At 42.9% G+C, this 22,750-nt stretch overlaps 1 protein-coding gene across 3 annotated transcripts in view; it reads right to left on the bottom strand.

Moving 5' to 3' along the window:
* Positions 1–11,501: 11,501 nt before the first annotated feature.
* NEDD9 (neural precursor cell expressed, developmentally down-regulated 9) overlaps positions 11,502–22,750 on the bottom strand; it is a 200,962-nt gene continuing 189,713 nt past the window's right edge. For all 3 annotated transcript variants that reach the window (XM_030929528.1, XM_010357149.2, XM_030929529.1), the window contains 5 exons: positions 21,519–21,620; positions 20,257–20,358; positions 17,837–19,078; positions 16,071–16,160; positions 11,502–13,860 (listed from right to left, as the gene is read on the bottom strand). In XM_030929528.1, the coding sequence (XP_030785388.1) occupies positions 13,351–13,860; positions 16,071–16,160; positions 17,837–19,078; positions 20,257–20,358; positions 21,519–21,620 (2,046 nt within the window). In that variant the 3' untranslated portion in view covers positions 11,502–13,350. The remainder of the gene's footprint in view (positions 13,861–16,070; positions 16,161–17,836; positions 19,079–20,256; positions 20,359–21,518; positions 21,621–22,750) is intronic.

The following is a 22,750-nucleotide window of genomic DNA, read 5'->3' as shown; positions in this document are numbered from 1 at the left end:
GGCAAGACTGAAATAAGTTACTTCTTTGACCATTGTTTAAAATGTCTAATTCACAGCCATTGTTCTTGGAGACTTCAACTTCTTTAATAGGAATTTAAGTCACAAAGGGCCCAGATGGTTCTGGAAAAAAACCCCGTTGGGCTGCCTGGGTCATAAAGACGACTCATAAACTGCTCTTGGATGATGACTGGGTGAGGGAGTGTGTGGGAGATAGACAATGTCTGGTGTCTGGTGGTCTCCTGACTGCCAGGCAGGCCAGAGACAATTAGGGGTATGTTTTCATTTGACATCATTCCCTGCTGACTCTTGTCTCTGGAAAATTGACAGTTAGTAGACAAAGTAAGGTGCCCTTTCTGTTAACTCAGTTTTCTTAATTATAGTTGTTGGGAGATGACTTAAATCACGCTGTGAGGCATGGTGGTGGTTCCTGCCCCTCAATGCCGAGCCCTCCCAGGCTGCAGAGGAATTTGCCTTAGAGATTGATAATAGTTGAGTCTGAGATGAAGGTCAGTCAGTGTGCTGAAGCTTTTCAGTTGCCCTTGTAGAGGTTTCTCCCTCTGCAGGTTGGCCTCCACTCATTAAAACCCTTTCTTTTTCTTTCTTTCTTTTTTTTTGAGACGGGGTCTCACTCTGTTGCCCAGGCTGGAGTGCAGTGGTGTGATCTTGGCTCACTGCAACCTTCGCCTCCCACGTTCAAGCGATCTTCCTGCCTCAGTCTCCTGAGTAGCTGGGACTACAAGCTCCGCCACCATGCCTGGCTAATTTTTAATTTTTAGTAGAGACAGATTTCACCATGTTGGCCAGGCTGGTCTTGAACTCCTGACCTCGTGATCCCCCTGCTTTGGCCTCCCAAAGTGCTAGGATTATAGGTGTGAGCTACCGTGCCTGGCCCAGAACCCTTTCAAGGCTGTTTTTCTCTTTTCTTTTCCTTCTTTTTTTCCAACCATAAAATAAGCATGTGCCTACACATCCACGCCCTAGGAGGAAGTAAAGTGGGCTTAACTCAGTTTCCTTCAGATAGAGTCTGGAGGTTCATGCCCAGTGTTGCTCCTCCTTCATGCACTTTGCTCAGTGCCAGGGAGGGGGAGTGCAGTAAGCGGGGATTGCGCCCCATGCTGGTTCTGTGGCGATGCAGATACCATTGGCACTTCCTAGTTCATGAATGGATCCACATCCATCCAGATGGTCAGGCAAGAAGCCCTTCCCCGGGCTCCTCAACATGATGCACCAGGTGTTGTTCATCACCTTTCCTACTGACTTGCCCTCCCACATCCCTGGAACCTATCCTCTTCTCTCCATCTCCGCTCCTCCATTCTAATCCAACCTGTCTTCATCGCTTCTCCTAGAACTGATTCAATGGCCTAACTGAGCTGCCGGGATCCACATGGCCCCTCTTCACCACTCTCCACACTGCAGCCAGGGAGCTATTTTCAGAGCAAAAATATGATGATGTCATGCAACTGTGTAAAATTCTTCTATTAGGTCAGGTGCAGTGGCTCACATTTATAAGCCCAACATTTTGGGAGGCTGAGGGTGGAGGATCTCTCAAAGCTAGGAGTTTGAGACAAGCCTGGGCAACACAGCAAGACACCTGTCTCTCCAGAAAAAAAAAAATTAGCTGGGCTGGCTGAGATGGGAGGACTGCTTGAGCCCAGGATTTCAGGCTGCTGTGAACTAGGGTCGTGCCATTGCACTCCAGCCTGGGCAATAGAGCAAGACTTGTCTCTTAAAGAATAAAAACAAGGCAGGGCATGCTGGCTCACTCCTGTAATCCCAGCACTTTGGGAGGCCGAGATGGCAGATCACGAGGTCAAGAGTACAAGACAAGCCTGGCCAACCTGGTGAAACCCCGTCTCTACTAAAAATACAAAAATTAGCTGGGCATGGTGGCGCACGCCTGTGGTCACAGCTACTCGGGAGGCTGAGGCAGGAGAATCGCTGGAGCCTGGGAGGCGGAGGTTGCAGTGAGCCGAGATTGCGCCACTGCACTCCAGCCTGGGTGACAGAGCTTTTGTATCAAAATAAATAAATAAATAATCTTTCAATCACTTAATGTGGCCTTCAAGGCCTTGCATGGCCAGGTACCTGCCACTTCTTCAACCTCATTTCTTACTATTCTCCCACTTCTCTGCTGTGCTCCAGGCACACTGGACTCTTCCTGGTCCTAGAACATAGCAGGATCCTGGGATTCTCAGGGCCTTTGCCCTTACTCCTACTTCTGCTTGGAATGTCCTTTCCCAGTTTTGCTTAGATAAAGTCCATTCACTCATCAGATCTCACATCAAACATCTTTTCCAGAAGAAAGCCATCCCTGCTCTCCACACTACATTAGGGTGCACCAGTATTCCCTCTTACGGAACTATGTATCTTGACTTCATGGTATTTCATAGAGTTGCACATTTCTTTTATTTTTTGACAAAACTAGTATTTTTTTTTTTCACTCACTAGATTGGAAGTTTCATAAAGCAAGGAAGGTATTAAATTTTTATTGCTTCCCCTTGTACCCTCAGTGCCAGGTACATAATAGGTGTTCAATAAATATTTGCAGAACAAATGAATGATTGAAGTTGTATTGGTAATAGTGCAAACTTGGAGGAAAGGCTAATAAAGCCTGTCCAAAAAATGCCACCCACCAGGTGTGTATAATTTACTCTCTGCCTTTCCTGACTTGTATTTTGAATGTCGGAGATTAAGGTGAATAACAGTGAGTAAATAGGGTGAAAGAAGAGAAAAATCAAAGGTACTCAGGAAAGACTGAGTGGCTCAGAGAGGCGGTTCAGGAGAATTCATGAAAGGATATAGTAGGAAATGAGAGTGAAAGGGCCATTTGGGTTTAGATCATGGTGGGCCTTAAAAACCACATCACGTACTTTAAACTGTTAGACTTTAGAGAAAGAATAAGGGATGGTGTACTAGAAACAAGCTGTGGTCTCACTGTATTTACCGTAAAGATGATATGGCATGATGCTGTATGATTCACTGTGCTATAGTAACCCGTTATGAAGACCCTGGTGAGAAATCTCTCTGAGGTCGCAGTATGGGAAATAGTGGGCTTGACTTCAATTTACGGATACTTACAAATCAGATAATGGATCTGTTTTTTTTTTTTTTTTTTTTTGAGATGGATCCTTGGCTTGAGTCGCCCAGGCTGGAGTGCGGTGGCGTGATCTCCGCTCACTGCAACCTCCGCCTCCCGGGTTCAAGGGATTCTTCTGCCTCAGCCTCCCGAGAGTAGCTGGGATTACAGGCGCCCACCACCACGCCCAGCTAATTTTTGTGTTTTTTAGTAGAGATGGGGTTTCACCATGTTGGCCAGGCTGGTCGTGAACTCCTGACCTCAGGTGATCTGCCCACCTTGGCCTCCCAAAGGGTTGGGATTACAGGCGTGAGCCACCGCGCCTGGCCGGATCTCATTTTCTTTATGTCATGGGCTGTCCAGAAAACTCAAGGCCAAAGTTCACAGGCCTTTACAACATGCATTTTGTGTATGAACTACATTAGCAGTTACGTCTTAGTTTTTTACCTTTATTTTCTTTTTATTCAGTTGTCTTCTTCTAACACGAAAATATTGTATGCACCTTAGTCTTTGTGGGGAGAGAGACTAGTTATATGAATTAATAAACAATGTGAATATTTTACTGTTAGGAAAATTAACTGCAAAGAAGACCATATTCAAAATCACATACAAATGTCATAATATTTAAAATCGCACGCCAATATCTTTTGTCCATGCCTCTTACCTGATTTGGGGTAAAACGACCAGCTAAACCCCCTTCAGCTCATGACTAAAATACAATTACCCAGAGAATATCCTTTGTACACTTTCCTACCTGCAGCTCGCAGAATGCTTGTGTGGTGTGTAGGGAAAGGGCTACTTCCATTTGCCAGCCTTGAAACTTGGGCCAAGTTGTTTAATTTACTTCTAGCTTCAGCCTCCTCCTCTGTAAAGTGAAAATAAGAACTATCTAAGAGGTTTGCTATGAGGGCAAAGATAATGTGCTTGATGTAGTGTCTGCTGACTCAAACTAGACACCAATAAATGGTGGAGATTGATGTCATTTATATAGTAGCACATCTATTGATCTTATGCCTTAACATAACTGGGGTTTAACCACTTAATACATATTTTTTCAAAGTACGTATTTGTCCTTATCATTCTTGCCACCTTCAAAAGTCTTTCCATGCATCAAGCACCTCTTCTTAGATTAAATTTCTAGATGGGCCAGATAATGTGTCTCTGACTCTATTTATCTTACCATTTATATGCATTTTATTTTTCTTCCACTTTTTTTGGCTCTCTTCCTGCGAGGTGAAGCCGGCTTGGCTTCTGGGTCGGGTGGAGACTTGGAGAACTTTTCGGTCTAGCTAAAGGATTGTAAACGCACCAATCAGTGCTCTGTGTCTAGCTAAAGGTTTGTTAATGCACCAATCAGCACGCTGTAAAAACGGACCAATCAGCACTCTGTAAAATGGACCAATCAGCAGGTCGTGGGCAGGGCCAAATTAGGGAACAAAGGCTGGCCACGGGGGTTAGCAGCGGTAACTCTGTCTGGTGTTCTCCCAAGGTTGGGGTTGTTTGTATTTTGGCTATTTTCAGTAAATCTTGTTGCCAACTGTTTGGGTTGGCGCTACATTTATGAGCTGTAGCACTCGCTGCGAAGGTCTCTGGCTTCATTCCTGAAGTCAGCGAGACTAGAACCCACTGAGATGCAGCCAACAACTCTGCACGTGCCACGTTTAAGAGTTGTAGCATTCACAGTGAAGGTCAGCGGCTTCACTCCCAAAGTCAGTAAGACCACAAACCCGCCAGAAGAAAGAAACTCCGGACGCATCATAACAGCTAGAAGAACAAGGTGGACACACCGTCTTTTAAGAACACTCACTGCGAGCGTTCGCGGCTTCATTCTTGAAATCAGCGAGCCCAAGAGCCCACGGGAAGAAACCAATTCCAAACACATCCTAAGAAAGATTTTTATTTAAAAACTCTTCGTATAAAATTGGGCTTTCCAAAGCATTCCTACAAAAAAAAAAAAAAAAAAAAAAAAAAAATTCTAGTCCCAAGTAGTGGATTATTTGGGAAAGCTCATGCATATTACTGACTTGTTTCCTCCTTAGGCTAAGACAAACTGAGATAACCAGAAATAAATAATAAATGGAGGAAATAATGAAGTGTCTTCACATACTTATTTAGATGCTTTGTACAAATTCAGGGTGAGTATGGGTGCTACAGGTCAGAACAGGTGCCCCAGTAGTTTGTTGGTTCTAAAAGGCTAAGACAGGATTTGACTTTGATAAATGTAGTCAAGAACGATGAGTCTGTGAGCTGAGTCACAGTGGCAGGCCTCATCCTTTTGTTGGGGGAGGAAAACGAGAACTATCTGAATATCTTAGACCAGGTTTTTATAAATGTTGAGAGAAAACATTTCTTAGGGTCAAAATAATTTTACGAAATAGTAGACAAGGCAAGTTTTTATATTGTAAGACTTCTTGGTCCTGCCCCTACACCCCCCCAGCTTCTTTTTTTTTTGGGACAGTGTCTCACTATCACCCAGCCTGGAGTGTAGTGGTGTGATCTCGGCTCACTGCAACTTCCGCCTCCCTGGTTCAAGTGATTCTGTTTCAGCTGGGACTACAGGTCCACACTACTACGCCCGGCTAAGTTTTGTATTTTTAGTACGTACGAGGTTTTGCCATGTTGGGCAGGCTGGTCTTGAACTCCTGACCTCAGGTGATCCACCCATCTCGGCCTCCCAAAGTGTTGGGATTATAGGCGTGAACCACCGTGCCCGGCCTAGAGCCTTTTACATGCTCACGAGTAGTAGGTCTCTCCGAGGGACAGATACACGGTGTGACATTTTCAAAATGACAGTGCCACCCTGTTTTCAAGTTATGTCTACTGACTTGTTTCTGACTGTATCTTGAGAACCTAGATGACCAAAGAACATGGCATTATGCTTTAGCAAATACTGTGTCTCTCTTGCAGTCTGTTACTTGTTTCACTGACTCTTTTCTAATAACCGTGTGTCAGGGTCTTTCTTGCTGCTTCTCTCTGTCTCTCTACTCTGCGCTTTTCTCTCCTCCCCTCTCCATCCCATCCTTTTATCCTTTCATAGCTTCAATGTCTTTATCATCTTTGTCTCATCCAGGCCCCTTCCCCACCTTCTCTCCTTTCTCTCCTTTGAAAGAATATGATGCCATCTAATGCCCAGTTTCGTTAGGCTGATGAATATTTGATATGTCTATTCTGAATGAATTCTCTGAAGGTACAAAATGCAAAGCCAAAGTCACTTCGGTGTGATTCTAGAGAGCCCCTCATCGCCCAACCTCTCCACTGCATCTCAGAGGTATGCCTTCCTGGCCACCAGCCTTTGCTAGGCTTTCCTCTGCCATCCAGTTAGCCTTTCTGGTATGGTCTGAATGTATCCCCCGAAAGGCGTGTGCTGGAAACTTAATCTCCATTGCAACAGCGTTTGGAGGTGGGGCCTATTGGGAGGTATGGAGAGCTCCACCTTCGTGCATGGTTAATGGGGATTATAAAATCTGGGGCTTGAGGCTGCTAGTTCAAGCCCTTGGTCTCTCATGCTCGCTTGCCTTTCTACTTTCCGTCATGGGATGATGCAGCAAGAACGCCCTCACTGGATATGAGCCCTCGACCTTGAACTTCTCAGGTTCCAGAACCGTGAGAAATAAATTTCTGTTCCTTATACATTACCCAATCTTTGGTATTCTGTGATAGCAGCACAGTACGGACGAAGACACCTTTCTTTATGATCAACCTCTTCAACCCCACCCTTGGCAAGAGGCTGTTCCTCAGCAGCCAGGTCACTTTGATTTTACTCATTCTCTCTAAAGTCTTTGCCTGTAAATTACGTAAACATTTGTCTGTAATCTGCCTTAAATTGTTTAAAGGACATGTTTACTTTTTATTTCAAACAAAGAAAGTCAGAGTCCACGTCTCCTCTTCTTCTTCTGTCCCTTTGGTCCACAGCACGTTGCTGAGCACACACAGACACTGTCTGTGAGGTGGGGCCCGCTTCTCTGGCGGAGACAGCTGGGGCCTTATTGATACGCTGGGCAGATTTGCCTGCTCTGGCTGGCCAGGCAGGAAATGTTCAATGAATAAGCGAATCCTTGTTTTTTATGTTCTTTGGTGAATGACAATATTTCTTTTGTCATAATCCCTCAAAAAATACAAAGAATGTAGATGTGGTCGACGGGGAAGCATCTAAAACCCAGGCAGGCTTTCACTGACTCAGGGTTAGGAAACCACATTTGTCTTCCTGGTGGGACATGAACTAGCTCAATATCATTGACTCTAAAACAATAGCCTGCTATGGACTTAGAAGCTTGGCTTTTCAGTTTGTTCTCTTTCTATGGAACTGCAGATGTTTCTGTGAACTGATAATATTGACTTGAAAAATTGGAGCATTAAAGTTAGTTGGGAAATGCTTTGCCTCTTTTTAAAATCAACTTTATTCAGGTAAGGCTTATATACAATAAAATGCACTTATTTCAAGTGTATTTTATAGTAAGTTTTGACAAATTTATGCATGCACACCGTTACTGCAATAATCAAGATATAGATACTGTGCTGTCCAGTACAATAGCCACTAACCACATGTGGCTATTTCAAGTCTAATGAGTAAAGTGAACTAAAATGAAAAACTTCCTCAGTTGTGCAAGGTGTGTTTCAAATCCTCAATAGCCACATGTGACTGATATTCAGCATATTGGACAGTGCAAATGAAAGACATTTTCACCATTGCAGAAAGTTCTGCAGTGTTGGACGGTGATGAAATCAAATCTATCCATCCTACCAAAAGGCTCCTTCGTGCTCTTCCCCAAAACATCACCAACCCCTACCCCTGGCCTTGGGAAATCACAGGTCTGATTTTTGTCAGTGCAGATTAGATTCCTGCCTTCTGAGGGTTCATACAGAAGTCCTCTTTATTTGCCTGGCTTTCATTCAGCATGTTTCTGAGGTTGATCTGCTCATGTTGTTACATGTCTAATTTGTTCACTCGTTTTCTTTGCTCAATAGTATTCCATTGTATAAATAGACCACAATTTACTTAACTACTCAGCTGTTGATGACATTTTGGTTGTTTCTAGTTGGCACAATTATGAATAAAGAAATTAGCTTTTCATATGGATATATGTTTTCATTTTTGGGGGGGAGGTAAATACCTGTTGCGGGAAGTCAGGGACCCCGAACCGAGGGACCGGCTGAAGCCACGGCAGAAGAACATAAATTGTGAAGATTTCATGGACACTTATCACTTCCCCAATGAATATCCTTATGATTTCCTATGCCTGTCTTTAATCTCTTAATCCCGTCATCTTCTTTGTAAGCTGAGGACGATGAATGTCGCCTCAGGACCCTGTGATTGTGTCAACTGCACAAATTGTTTGTAGAACATGTGTGTTTGAATATGAAATCTGGGCATCTTAAAAAAGAACAGGATAACAGCGATGTTCAGGGAACAAGAGAGGTAACTTTGAACTGGCCACTGGTAAGCTGGACGGAACAGAGCTATATTCCTTCTCTTTCATAAGCAAATAGGAGAAATTTCGCTGAATTCTTTTTCTCGGCAAGGAACATCCCTGAGAAAGAGGATGCGCCCTGAAGGTAGGCCTATAGATGGCCCCTTTTAAGGCATCCCGTCTTTTATGGTCGAAGCCAAAGGGATGAAATAAGCCCTCCTATGCTGCTCCCAGGCTTACTAGGATGGGAAAATTCCCACCTAATAAACTGTGGTCAGACAGGTTACCTGCTCTCAAACACTGTTTCCTGTTAAGATGTTATCAATGACAATGTGTGCCCGAAACTTCATTAGCAATTTTAATTTTGCCTCATCTGGTGGTCCTGTGATCTCGCTCTGAGTCCATTTGCTTTGTGATATTTTATTACCTTGTGAAGTATGTGATCTCTGTGACCCACACCCTATTTGTGCACTCCCTCCCCTTTTGGAAATCGCTAATAAAAACTTGCTGGTTTTACAGCTCGGGGAACATCACAGATCCTGCTGACATGTGATGTCTGCCCCAACACGCAGCTTTAAATTTGTCTCTCTTGTGCTCTTTCCCTTTATTTCTTAACCCAGCCGAGACACTTGGGAAATAGAAAAGAACCCACGTTAAACATTGGGAGCGGGTTCTCCCGATATTACCTATGATTGGGATTGCTGGGTTATGTTGAAAGCATATGTTTAACTTTATTAGAGGTTACCAAATCATTTTCTAAAATGATTGTACCATTTTACACTCCTACCAGCAATGGAGGAGAGTTCCATTCTTACCAATTATTACTGCTTTTGTTTTGTTTTGTTTGCTTGTTCTATTAATCACTGAGAGATGAGTGTTGAAATCTCTACCTATCATTACAGATTTTCTATTTGTCCTTTCAGTTATATCAGTTTCTGCTTCATGTATTTTGAGACTTTGTGATTGGTACACACACATTTAGGAATGTTTTGTCTTTTTTATGAATTGATCCCTTTATCATGAAATGCCTCTCTTTGCCCTTGTTCTGAATTCTACTTTGTCTGTTAAGAATATAGCTGCTCTGACTTTTTAAGAAAAAAAATTAGAATGTGCATAGTACATCTCTTTCTAGCCCCTTGTTTTTAATTTATCTGTTTATTTTTATTTCAAGCGAGCATCTTTTAAATAGCATATATTTGGTCTTGCATTTTAAAATCTAGGCTGAGAATCTCTAACTTTTAATGGGAGTGCCTAGACCATTTACTTTGAAAAAATTAATGAAGAATAAACTGCACATATTTAAAGTGTACAATCTGAAGAGTTTTGGCATGCATACACCTGTGAAACCATCACCACAATCAAGACGGTAGACATTGCTTTCATTCCCAAGTTTCCATGGACTCCTTTGATACCCATTCCTTCCACCATTTCTCTCTAGACAAGCACTTATGTACTTTTTGTCCCTATAGATTAGTTTGAATTTTCTAAAATTTTGTGTAAGTGGAAACATAGCATATGTATTCTTTTTGTCTTGTTTCTTTTTTGCATCATAATGATTTTGAAGTTCATTCATGTTGGCTATTTGTTGCAATATTTTTCCTTTTGATTTCTGTGTAGTATTCCATTGTGTGGATATACCACAGTGATTTTATTCATTCACATAGATGAACAAACATTTGGGTTCTTTCTAGCTTTTGCTATTACAAATAGAGCTGCTATAAATATTCTTACGTAAGTCTTTGTATGGACATATGCTTTTATTTCTTTGGGGTAAATACCTAGAAGAGAAATTGCTAGGTCATAGGGTAGACATAGATATAACTTTTCAGGAAATTGCCAATCTGTTTTCCATAGTGTTTGTATCATTTAACATTCTTACCAGTAATGTACAAGAGCTACATTTGCTCCCCTTTCTTGCACCAACACAGGGTATCATTAGTCTTTTTAATTTTAGTGATTCTATTTGGTGTGGTGTTTATTTACTTTTTCCATTTACCTACATATGTCTTCTTTTATGAAGTTTCTTCTCCAAATTTTTGCCGAGTTAAAAAAATTTAGTTTTTTGTCTCCTAAGTCTGATATAAGTCCTTGGCTGATAGATGTGATATATTTTCTTTCATTCTCTGGCTTGACTTTTGGTTTTTTTAATGGTATCCTCAGAAGAATAAAAGTTTTCAATTCTGACGTAGTCCAATATATCATGTTTTTCTGAGTTAAGTTTTTAAAGTGTTTCAAATATGGAACTTTTGTCTACTTAAGATAACAAAGATTTTCTCCTATGTTTTCTTCTAGGAGTTTTAAGTTTTACATTTAGGTCTGTGATCCATTTGGGTTAATTTTTTGGATAGAACGTAAGGCACGTATTCATTTTATTTCATAGATCTAGTTGTTCCAGCACCATTTTTTTTTTTTTCAGAAGACTTTCATTCCCTTATTGAAGTGCCTTGACATTTTGTCAAAAATAAGTTAATGCTTATATGTGTGGGCAAAATGGTACATGTTATATTTAAATAATTTGTCTGTAAATCTCAGTGGGATACCTGAATGAAAGAGTGAGCAACCATTAAAAATGATAATTACATGGTTACAAATCTCTTGTTTTCATTAAATACAGTTTGCTTTAAATTATTTCTTTATGACTATTCCAAAATAAATAGAAAAATTTTCTTTGATTCTAAAAACCACGTGACTGGTAACATCCATATTATGAAAACAAATCATCCTACATGTTACTGAATGTGTGGGTTTTTTGGGGAAACACAAGCCTTGTTCCAGATATTTGAATTAGATAGTGTTCACAGGTTCCAGAATTTTCTTTGAATGCAAATACACTTGGAAGTGACACATATATGACAAAACAAAACAAAACAAAACAAAAAACCCTCAGTTTTCCTTAAAAAATCCAGACCTATAGCATTGCTAAAATAATCATAATTTAACTTTTTATATTAGGAGTACCAAAGTAAGCCAATATTTAATTCTGTGACAGAGGGGTATGAAAAAGAAAACAGAGTGGCTATGAAAACAAAGATCTAAAAATTTAATGATTTAAAAATAGCCTCTACATACAAGATGGCAAAGAGTAATACAGATTGAACATTTTGGTTTTAAAAATGTGAAATGTCTCTACTTAGCGTAGATCAATCGAGTCAGCCATCTCCTAAGAAATACACATTATACAATGAAATCTACAAAGACGCACTTTTAAACTTCAAGTGTTGTTGATTTTCAGCAACCCTCTTCCCACATAAACATTTCCTTGTCGTGTAACTTATGACTTTTAATCTTCTTTTGGCAGAGTAGGACTTTGAGAATTGTAATAGCAGTGGTTTTGAAAAGCACCTGCTATGATCATTTATTTCCACTGATTTTTTTTAATCACTCTGAGATGCATTCTTGTTTTTTAAATCCTTTTCTGTTCCAATGATTTGGTTATTTAAAACAAGCAAGCTTAATTCAGTCAGGCATATATTGCAAATAAAAACATGTTTCCAAATAGGCTGGAATAAAAATGCTAAATAAGAATTGGACCAAAAGATCATAGATAATGTGCTTTTTCTCTTGGTAATATGTAAATACGTTTACCCATGGGGTGGAAGTATTTCGCTTGCCCCATGAAGAACATGATGGCTTGTGGTGTTTGTGCTGTGTCAGTACTAACAGGTGTGAGGAGACAGACTATAGAATGGATGCTGTGACTACCTGTGAGATAGTGGTAGGGGTTATACAAATCGGCCACAGGAAATTGTAAAAATTAGATGGACGCTGTGTAGCTAGCCACTCTTGAGTGTCAGGTCTGCATATGTGAGTTTTAAAGAAGGTGCAAGACAGCAATACATTCCCTTAGACAGCAGGATACATCCTGGTAGCTCTGTAGTTCCATGATCAAGGACCTGGCCAGTTTCCTTCAGGTAATGGGGGTAGTAGCACCAAAGTGAATATTAAGAGTCAGAAAGGCCTCTACTTGTAACTGGGGGATCAAAGCATTCCCCTGTTTTGGTGAACAATCATAGTCTGATACGCCTTTGTGAATCCTTGCTGCAAATATGGTTTTTACAACTCTAAAAACATCTTTTGGAAAACCTCATGACTGAATCACTCACAAATGCAGAAGATCGAACAGCCCCAGGGAGGCAATTGCCCTCCTTTTATTGTAGCTGTCTCTCAGTATTAAAACAATCCAATCCTAACTGTGGTCCTGGCCTCTAAACACACAGGTCTCTCCTCCCTCCAGCACCTGAACTGTCAGAGCTTGGATTCACATATATATTCTGAAATTTGCTCTGCAAAAGGGCTTTTGGGCACTTGGCCATCATGTGTTTAAGATGATCAATTTTGAAAAGAGTTTTCAAAACAAGAATAAGTCGTGCTAATGTCTCATGATTTGGAAGGTGAACATTTGCAAATATACTATACTTCTCAGATTTGGGAGTGCCAGGCTCAGAATCACAAAGACATGAAGAACAATATTATAACCGGCTGGTATGTTTTTAACAACAACAAAAAAATGCAGCATTAGAAGGTGCTTACTAAGGTGCTTCTTAATTCATTTTTTTTTTAATGAAATGCATCAGACAAACATCTACAAACAAACATGAATACACAGGCATACAAAAGCACGTGGACAAGTCTCTGTACAGTTTATGTCTTAGATACTTCTACGTATACATAAGAACCACTCAGGGGGGAAAAAAGATTTCCCTCTCCAGCTCCCTGAATTTCTGAAAGTTGTCTAACCCTTAAAATGTTAAAATATTCCATTTTCATATAAAATATCTACAAAAATAGATAATTTACAAAAACCAGATAGTATTTCCAGTTTTCCTTAGTAACCATTAACGCAGTCCCCTTCCTCTTTTTTTCTTCTCAGAACGTTGCCATCTCCAGCAAAGAGCGCTTGAACAGCTGGGCATTTCTAGAAAGGTCTGTCACTTGGTGCACCATTTCCTGCAGGGCCGTGGTACTGGGGTAATGGAGGGCGGCCATCTTGGTCGCCATGACTATAGTCTTGAGCTGCTCGCAGAGCTGGTTGCTGGAGTTCATCACTTTGTTGCGAATGTCCTGGGCAGTCACCTGCCTTGTCAGCGTGTCTCCAATGAACACCAGTTTGTGTGCACTAAGGATGACAAACTTGCTGTGTGCCACGAAGATTCGCGGGGGCTGGGCTGAGCTGACACAACTGAAGAGGGCGTCAATGGCGTTGAGAAGGGAAATGAAATGGGTCTCACATTGGTCATAGTAGAAGCACAGCAACTGTCGATCCTGCGCACTCACGCCGCCGTTTGTGGTGGGTAGGCTCTGAGAGGGCTTCCACTTCGAGATGTCATTCTCCACGGGCTTTGTAATCTCTTGTTCCAACAGCTGGAACTGGCTCAGCTGCCAGGAAGACGAAAGTAGATCTCATTAGAGCAAGGGAATGTGTTGCAGTGGAAATTAACCAGGGCTTGGAGTTAAAAGACAGGAATTTTAGTCCCTAATAACTGTTAGAGGCATGTGAGCTGTGCAGCCTGGGTCAAGCTGCCTGCTTTCCTAAATTGTAAAATGTACACGTTGGCAAAGATGATCCTCAAGCTCAGACCTTTTATGATTGGACCACTGGTCTCTTATAACCTCTGGCTAGAAGGCAGCGTAGGGTTTAAACCGCAGCCCTGTTACCCATACCTTTATGGAGGTAAAATAGTTAACGTTCACAAAGTGCTTAGAATAGTTTGGTCTGTAATAGGCTCTATGTAAATGTTTATTAATGTTGAGTGGTGGCAAGGGAAAACCATATGTAGTGACCTCCTTGTCAAGTAAGTCCCTGACAGTTTGCTCCTTCTCGGGGAAAGCCTCGACTATCTCAGGATGCTCAGATGAAATGGCCATTCATGACCCCTTTCTGTTTATCCTACTCTTTCTGTCAAGATTGATAGACATGATCCAGCGCTACAGGAAGATTAATACATATAAATATATGAGCACTTAAGGGAAAAAAAAAATTTCTAAAGAAGTCTGAATGGGAATTGTGCATCATAATATTTAGTCCCGCAGAGCTGTTTAAAACAAGGGGGTCTCACCCAGAGTCAGACGCATCAGGTGCTGGCTTTCTTCCTTCTTTCCTCATTGCTCCCAAATGGTGTATTATTTAAATTGCAATTATAATAATTTCTGGGGATTCCACTAAGACTCAGGAGAGAGCTCTCTTCTGCAGGTAAGGACTATCTGTGACCTGAGCTTAGGACTCAGTTAATCTCCCACCTGGAGGTAGGGATGAGCTGGAGCAGTGATCACCTCACCCAGCTTCTCTGAGAAATGCATAGCCAGCTTTACTTTTCTAGAATCCGTTTTCTTCTTAGGGATTGTTATGGTTTCAACAAGTTCCCCAAAGCCCTGCAGTCTTACCTTGCCAGATGCCAAGGCAAACATAAACAGGTACAAGGTGATATTCCAAGATATTTAATCATAATGGATTATATTTTATATATCTTAGGCTTTATGCAAATGTGTTCATCAATATATCATGCCATTAGATGGGCGGGGGTACTTTCCCGTTTTATAGAGTAGTAACCAAAGCTTGGGGAGATGACCTCACTTGACATAGTTGGTTGGCCAGAAATGATTAGAACTCAGATTTCCTAAATGCAGCATGCCATTTAATGTCATTACATGCCATGTCACTTCATTTCACCTTGAGAGGCTTGTAAATAAATCCGCAATCCATCTCTCTTTATTTTTATGCTCTTGTCCTACCAATACTCATCATTATCTGCCCTACTCATACCCAACTTTTGAATGAACATGCCCTGCCCAAAGTCCTTAGTAGATGGTCCTGGATATATGTTGAAAACATTGAATTCTGCTCTCATACCCTTAGACTGGACCAAGGCCAGCCAAACCATAGGCTTGTGTTGTTGGCGAGAGAGAGGTAGAGACACATATGCACAGAGAGAGAGAGACAGAGAAATGGCCCAATCAAAATGGCCCAATCAGACTCTTCCTTAGGAATCTGATGAACAAGAGAAGGGAGCTAAACCATCAGAAGGGGAAGCTGAGATGAGAAGCCATCTATAGAAGTTGTGAGTGGCCATTTATGGGTTCTGCAAAGTTACAGGACAGCCAAATGAGTCGATAAGCAGAGAAAACCAGAAAATAGGGGAGAGTGAACAGATTTATAGAAAAAAAGCAAAGTAAGTACAAGAAGGAGAGAGAATTTATAGTTCTAGTTCTCACCAGACCGGGCTATATCTTCATTTTCTGTTACTGAATTCCCCTCCTATGACTTTACTATAAACCTGCTTGCTTAGGCTAGCTTGAATGGGTCTTGTTTCTTGAGACCAAATGCCTTAACCCAAGTAGTCCTCATATGTTAGATACGCAGGTTTAGCCTTTAAAAAATTGCTGTTTAGATGTAACCCAGGTACACCCAGATGAACTAGCAAGGTCATAAACCTTCTCTTTGCTTTTAAACCCCATTCCGTGCTTTAGAGCTGACTCTTGCCAGTGAGCTGGAAGAATTGAAATCATAATCTCTTGAAGTTACAACTCTCCTTAGTACTAGGTGGGAAATCTTTCCAACACCAGGCAGCTTTTGCTCTGATTGAACTTACCTGATGATGTTCCAGCTGCATCTTGTTCTGTTTCATGATATTCTCTTTTTCCAATAGCTCTTTCTGTTGCCTCTCAAACTCCTCCTTACCCTGTTAATTTTCAACATAAAGAACATATTATGTCATCACTGTGATTCACTTATGCTAACAATTTCATTGACAGATGAGTAAATACTCTTTATTTTCCACTGCCTTGGCAACATCTCAAATGCTCAGTGAGGCACTGTGAACCCTAGACAGGGGTGGCAGAAAATTAAAGCCCATTGCCATATAGGGTGCCAGCTTTCTGGGGCACCTTACAGTTTTCAGAGAGCTACTCATGATTCCCTTAAAATCTCCTATATAAATGTACTACTTCTCTGAGTTCTTTTCTGATAGATTATATGTGAACCTGTAAACCCCTAAACGCAGGTCTAAATGTGGTCCAGCTCTCACTCCTAGTTCCCTCAAATCATCTATAGATTTCTGCTACAAGGCAGTATTTCCCACTGTGCAGAGTCAGACAACGAGTAAGGCGAATGTTCAATGCCCTCCATCTTCTCTCTCCACTCCCTTCCTCAGCACCAGGTGAGGCTCAGTTCTCCTTGCCACACTTTCTTGCGCTCAAGGGAATTTGGCATAATAGTTACATAGTTCTCAGTATAAACTGTGACTCTCAGTCAAATTAAAAGAATGGCAGAATAAGATAGTAAGTCTAGTCCTAAATAATGGGTCTTGGTAGTTTTTTGTTTGTTTTTGTTTGCTTGTTTGAGACGGAATCTCACTGTGTCACCCAGGCTGAAGTCTAGTGGCGCAATCTTAGCTCACTGCAACCTCCGCCACCTGGGTTCAAGCGATTCTTCTGCCTCAGCCTCCCAAGTAGCTGGGACTACAGGCATGCACCACCACGCCTGGCTAATCTTTGTATTTTTGGTAGAGATGGGGTTTCACCATATTGGCCAGGCTGGTCTTGAACTCCTGACCTTGTGATCCACCTGCCTCAGCCTCCCAAAGTGCTGGGATTACAGGTGTGAGCCACCGCCCCTGGGCCACCGCGCCTGGCCAGTAGAATGTTTTAATCCCTCAAAGTGGAAGGGAAAGCTGGTGGAATCCCAGGTCAGCTTGGAGCTTGGTGGAATTCCCAATTGTAGAAGGCCAACTGTGATTGTCCAATGTCCCATACACAGATTAAGCTCCTAGGACAACTAGCTAATGCCCAGTGGTCCTCTAGGTAAGTCTGAGATGGGGCTAAGTTTTAAAGCAATTACACACACACACACACACACACAGAGTAGGGCTAGCAGGGGCCTTAGAAATTCTCCAGTGCAAAGGTTTTCTATTCTTTTTCTTAATGATGAAAACTTTTTTTTCAAATAAAATATTATATGGAACTATACCTAAAACACAAATAGAAGTGGAGGTGGTAATATCATTAGAGGGCCTATTATCCTACTTGGTGAGTCTCTTCTTACCTGAGGTATCAATGGGATCTAATCCAGCCCCTTACACCATTCATTTTGCAAATGAGGAAATTAAGGCCCAAGGAGGTTGAATAAGTTGGTCACACAGTAAATGTCAGAGAAAGGGCTAGAGATGAGTGAGTACTCAGGACTCTCAGTCCAGCGTTCTTCCTACTCTACAACACTCCCTCCAATTTGTGAACCATGTGGATTAACATTAATCATGTTCTCTCCTTTGGTAGTCCAACCCAACATCCTTACAGGCATCTGTCTCAGGCTCCCTGCATGTGAGTGAGCGTAGGTGTTTTATGAGTTCGGCTGTTTTACCTGTAGGTGGACATAATCATAGTCATCCATCCAGCTCCTCTCAGAACCATCACTGCTGCTACAGTCAGGGGCCTGCTCCTTGCTCAGGCCTGGGGGCAGTGCCTTGTTGTGGGCCTGGGCCTTGTGGTCACCAGGATGCAGCGGCTGCCCCTGGGATCCACCGTGTGGGTACTCTGTTGAGTTCATGATGCTCTCCGGCCCGTTCTTCAGATGCAAGCTGCCAGGGCTGGGTCTGAAGAGGGCCTCTGCGTTGGTGTTGATGGTTGTGGTGAGCTGCTTGGCGTCATCGGGCACCGTCTTTGCCACCATCACAAACCGGTCCAGATCGTCACACTTGTTTTGGGGCTTGTTGATGGCCAAGATATTCAGGGACCAGCTGCACTCATTTAAGTCGTGGCTGGTTTGACTCAGGATCTGGTGGGAATCTTCGACTCGTTGCAGCTCCCGCTTCATCTTGTTGTGCAGGACGAGTTCCGGGAGGCAGGCAGCATTTGCAACAGCTCCCTTAACAAAGTGGAGGTACTCCTTCAGGAACAGCTCCACCTTGTCCACCGCCGTGCGTATCTCGTTGATGTGTCTTTCCATATATCCGTAACACCGCCAGTCGGTGGTGACCAGTGCCATTAGGCTGGAGACACCCATCTCCAGGGCCTGCTGAAGCCGCTGAAGTCTCTCGATAGCTGTGTCTGGATCCAGTAAGAGCCTTTTGTCCTGAGCTGGGGAGGCTGACAGTGAGGACTCCTTGGAGGAGGTGGAAGACGTAGACATGTTACTCCGGGTGCTGCCTGTACTGGAGAAAGACAATCGGTTGATCCCATCCACCAAGTCCCGAGAGCCTTTAGCGTCCGGCGGGTTATGCAGAGGGACATCATAAACACCATCCCTTTCTTGGGGGTTTGCTTTCTCACTGGTTTCTGCTGGTGGCTCAAGAAACTGAACACCTCGGGGGACATCATATGCGTCATTGTGAGAGCCCACTGACTGTCCCAGTTGCGGGGGTGGGTGATTCGGGGACAGGCTCTGGTGCCGTCGAGCTACGGGTTCTGCAGCTCCTGGAATGTCACAGTTGTATTTTACATGAAGGTCCTTTCCTGCTGGCTTGGCGCTGGTTGGGGGAATGTCATAAACCCCCTCAGGTCTGAGGTCTGCCCTTCCAGCTTGTCTCATGGGAGGGGGGAAGTCATAGTCCTTTTCCCTAAGCCCTGCTTCATCCCGGCAAGCAGAGGGTGGAATGGCATATACCTGAAAAGCGAGTAGAAAGCGAAATGCTATTTATTGAGTTGGCTCGTGGGAGCACGCGGTCCCATGTGCTCAGTCCTATTTGCTGGCACTTTTTCGGTCGCCTTCCCCCGCCCCCAATGTTAGGCACTTCCAAGGTTCCCTGCTATTCTGCTGCCACTTCCCTTGTCCTTTGACAAGTGTGTCTACCCACATGTTCTTGGTGTAGACTTGCATGTGCAACCCTGCTGGTTAAATTGCTCACCCCTGTGTTCCAGTCCTACATTTCTGACCACTTCCTGGGTATCCTTTCTCTGCTGATCTGTGCCGAGCAGCAGAGTAAGACCGGAGGTCTCCCCCTGGTCTCTTCGGTTATTACATCAGCTGTGTGATGCTGAATGAGCTGCATAGGTGTCTGAAACACAGTCCCCTTGTCTGTAAAGTAGGCATTACCATGCTCTGTGCAGGCATACCCCAGAGGGTGACAGAGTGAGTCAAACGAGTTCACCCAAACATACAGATTGAGAAAACTGTCAAATCCTCTACAGGCCAGGCGTGGTGGCTCACGCCTGTAATCCCAGCACTTTGGGAGGCCAAAGTAATGGGATCACTTAAGCCCATGTGTTCAAAAACAGCCTGGGCAGCATAGGGAGATGCTGTCTCCACAAAAAATAAAATTTAGCCAGGCATGGTGGCATGCACCTGAGGTCACAGCTACTTGGGACACTGAGGTAGGAGGCAGCTACTTGGGAGACTGAGGTGGGAGGATTGCTTGAGCCTGGGAAGTCAAGGTTGCAAGGAGCTGTGATTGCACCACTGCACTCCAGCCTGGGTGACAGAGTGACACCCTGTCTCAAGCAAAACATAACAAAACAAAACAAACCCTCTACAAATATATATTAGTACTTGCCAAACTGAACTAATTATCTTCCCTGCCAAAAGGTTCTCCTTATTGGCCTCCCAATGTTTTTTAGTTGCGGCTCCTCAATATGAAATCCCTAGAGCTATCTTTAATTAGTGCCTTTCCTTTTTTGCTTCCTTCCTTTACTCTCACCAAGACTACATTTTCCCCTTTTGGGTTTGCCTTTCTTGTTTTATTCCAATAAACTACTTACCCACCCTCCTCCCAACCCCATGCCCCTCGACACACAGATACACACACACTCACACTCCTTTTTGCTGCTTTGTAGTCACTCACTTACCCCTTTTGTAGGCGGGATGTCATACACCCCTTGAGGTTTTATCTCTCCCACTGGAACTGAAAACACAGGGCCTTTCACTGATGAGGGAGGGATGTCGTATACCTGGAGAGAAAGCCATGAGTTACCTAGAATGGAAATGTCTTATACTTGTCATTTTTTATGCTCCTAAGCTACTTAATTATGGATTTATTTACCAGGTTGTGTACAAGCTTGATCTTTAGCAGTGATCTATGTTATAACAAATTGATTACCTTTTTTTTTTCTTTATACATTTTGTGGTTTTTAACTTAGACTGAATATAAAAATGATTTTGGCCAGGCACGGTGGCTCACACCTGTAATCCCAGCACTTTGGGAGGCTGAGGGGAGCAGATCATGAGGTCAAGAGATCGAGACCATCCTGGCCAACATGGTAAAACCCCATCTCTACTAAAAATACAAAAATTAGCTGGGTGTGGTGGCGCGCGCACCCATAGTCCCAGCTACTCGGGAGGCTGAGACAGGAGAATTGCTTGAACCCCGGAGGCGGAGGTTGCAGTGAGTCAAGATCATGCCACTGTATTCCAGCCTCATGACAGAACGAGACTCTGTCTCAAAACAAAACAAAACAAGAAAAAAAAAAAGATGATCTTATGTGAAATGTCTACACTGCCTGTACTTTAAAGTGTGTAGTTTAAATTTTCTACTTTCTGGCTGGGCGCGGTGGCTCACGCCTGTAATCCCAGCACTTTGGAAGGCTGAGGTGGGCAGAACACTTGCGGTCAGGAGTTCAAAACCAGCCTGGCCAACATGGTGAAACCCTGTCTCTACAAAAATACAAAAACTAGTCAGCTATGGTGGTGTGTGCACCTGTAGTCCCAGCTACTCGAGAGGCTGAGGCAGGGGCAGGAGAGCTGCTTGAGGCTGGGTGACGGAGGTTGCAGTGAGCTGAGATCGAGCTACTATACTCCAGCCTGAGCAACAAAGTCAGACTTTGTCTTAAAAAAAAAAATTCTACTTTCTGAAGTAAAACTGTAGAACATAAGCTCTCTTGGGTGAAATACTAGGAATTCCTGATAAAGCAAATCCAGAAAACATAATTTAAATAGCATTGGCTAAAGTGGCTACTGGATAGACAACCTAATATGACATATATTACTGGATAGACAACGTTTATATGACATATATTAATACATAATTTGTGAACTCCCTTTTCTCTACAGCCCTGAAGGAACACTACCCTTAGAAGCTCTTCTCCTCTTGTGACCTTGTTCTGGTACGCACCCCTTGAGTGGTATGGGAAGGAGGGATATCGTAGACGTCCTTTTGGTATCTGGATGGGTACTCGTATACGTAGCCATGGCCTGTCCTTACGGGGGTTATCACCTGTGGTAGAGAAGGCACAAAGATGTAAATTTCCAAGCCTGAGTCATTGAATCTCCTTGCCTCCCAACCAAGTACTCATCCCCCAACTCTCCCTCATAAAAAGATATAAAGAAACTGAAGAAAGAAGACACAACAGGAAGGAGACAAGTAGACACCAGGTCAGTAAACTTTTTTTTTTTTTTTGAGATGGAATTTTGCTCTTGCTGCCCAGGCTGGAGTGCAGTGGCATGATCTCAGCTCACTGCAACCTCTGCCTCCCTGGTTCAAGTGATTTTCCTGCTTCAGCCTCCTGAGTAGTTGAGATTACAGGTGTGCGCCAACACGCTCAGCTAATTTTTTTGTATTTTTAGTAGAGACAGGGTTTCACCATGTTGGTCAGGCTGGTCTCGAACTCCTGACCTCAGGTGATCTGCCCACCTCGGCCTCCCAAAGTGCAGGGATTATAGGTGTGAGCCACTGCGTCTGGCCCAGGTTAGTAACATTTTAAATCCCCCTTGAATCTCAATGAGAAACATATCCCTAAAATATCTCTATCACCCTTCCTTGTGAACATCTCAGAGTTCATCAGATAGAGTTGATGCACTGTAAGCATATTTCTAAAATATACTTTAAGGGATACTTGCGTGTAACTTATGAAAGTCCTACAGGAGCATTTTGCATGTTAAGTACCGCATACTGAAATTTGCTTTAAGGTTCTAAAACGATTTGTAAAACGAATACTGCAAATAGAGTTCAGCCACTTACAATTCCTCTCATGCCTTCCTCAGTATGCTTCTTCATTGGACATTATTATGATGATTGTAACTGTAATTCCACGGCTCACCAGAGTACTTTTACAAAGCCAATGCTCAAACTGTGCTATCCTTAGAAACCTCTGGGAGCTTTCAATCTAACTTATCAAACAAACAAAATACTGAGCCAGGGAGGCACCGGGAACAGAGTTCAGATCTCCTGACCTCTGGTCTCTAATCATTTTCCCATTTCCACCAGGAAAGAAAACATCCCCAACAGTACCTACGTCAAGGGATGTCAGAAGTCAAATAGCGTTCATCACGATGCTGGCATCTGGAACCAGTGCCAACAAAATGAATCTTACCTAACAGCCTCCTGTTTTTCATATCTACATACTT

The sequence above is a fragment of the Rhinopithecus roxellana genome, chromosome 4 (assembly GCF_007565055.1).
Source record: "Rhinopithecus roxellana isolate Shanxi Qingling chromosome 4, ASM756505v1, whole genome shotgun sequence".
NCBI lineage: Eukaryota > Metazoa > Chordata > Mammalia > Primates > Cercopithecidae > Rhinopithecus > Rhinopithecus roxellana.
The sequence above is the reverse complement of the archived record's forward strand: the minus strand, read 5'-3'. Positions and strand labels throughout refer to the sequence as shown.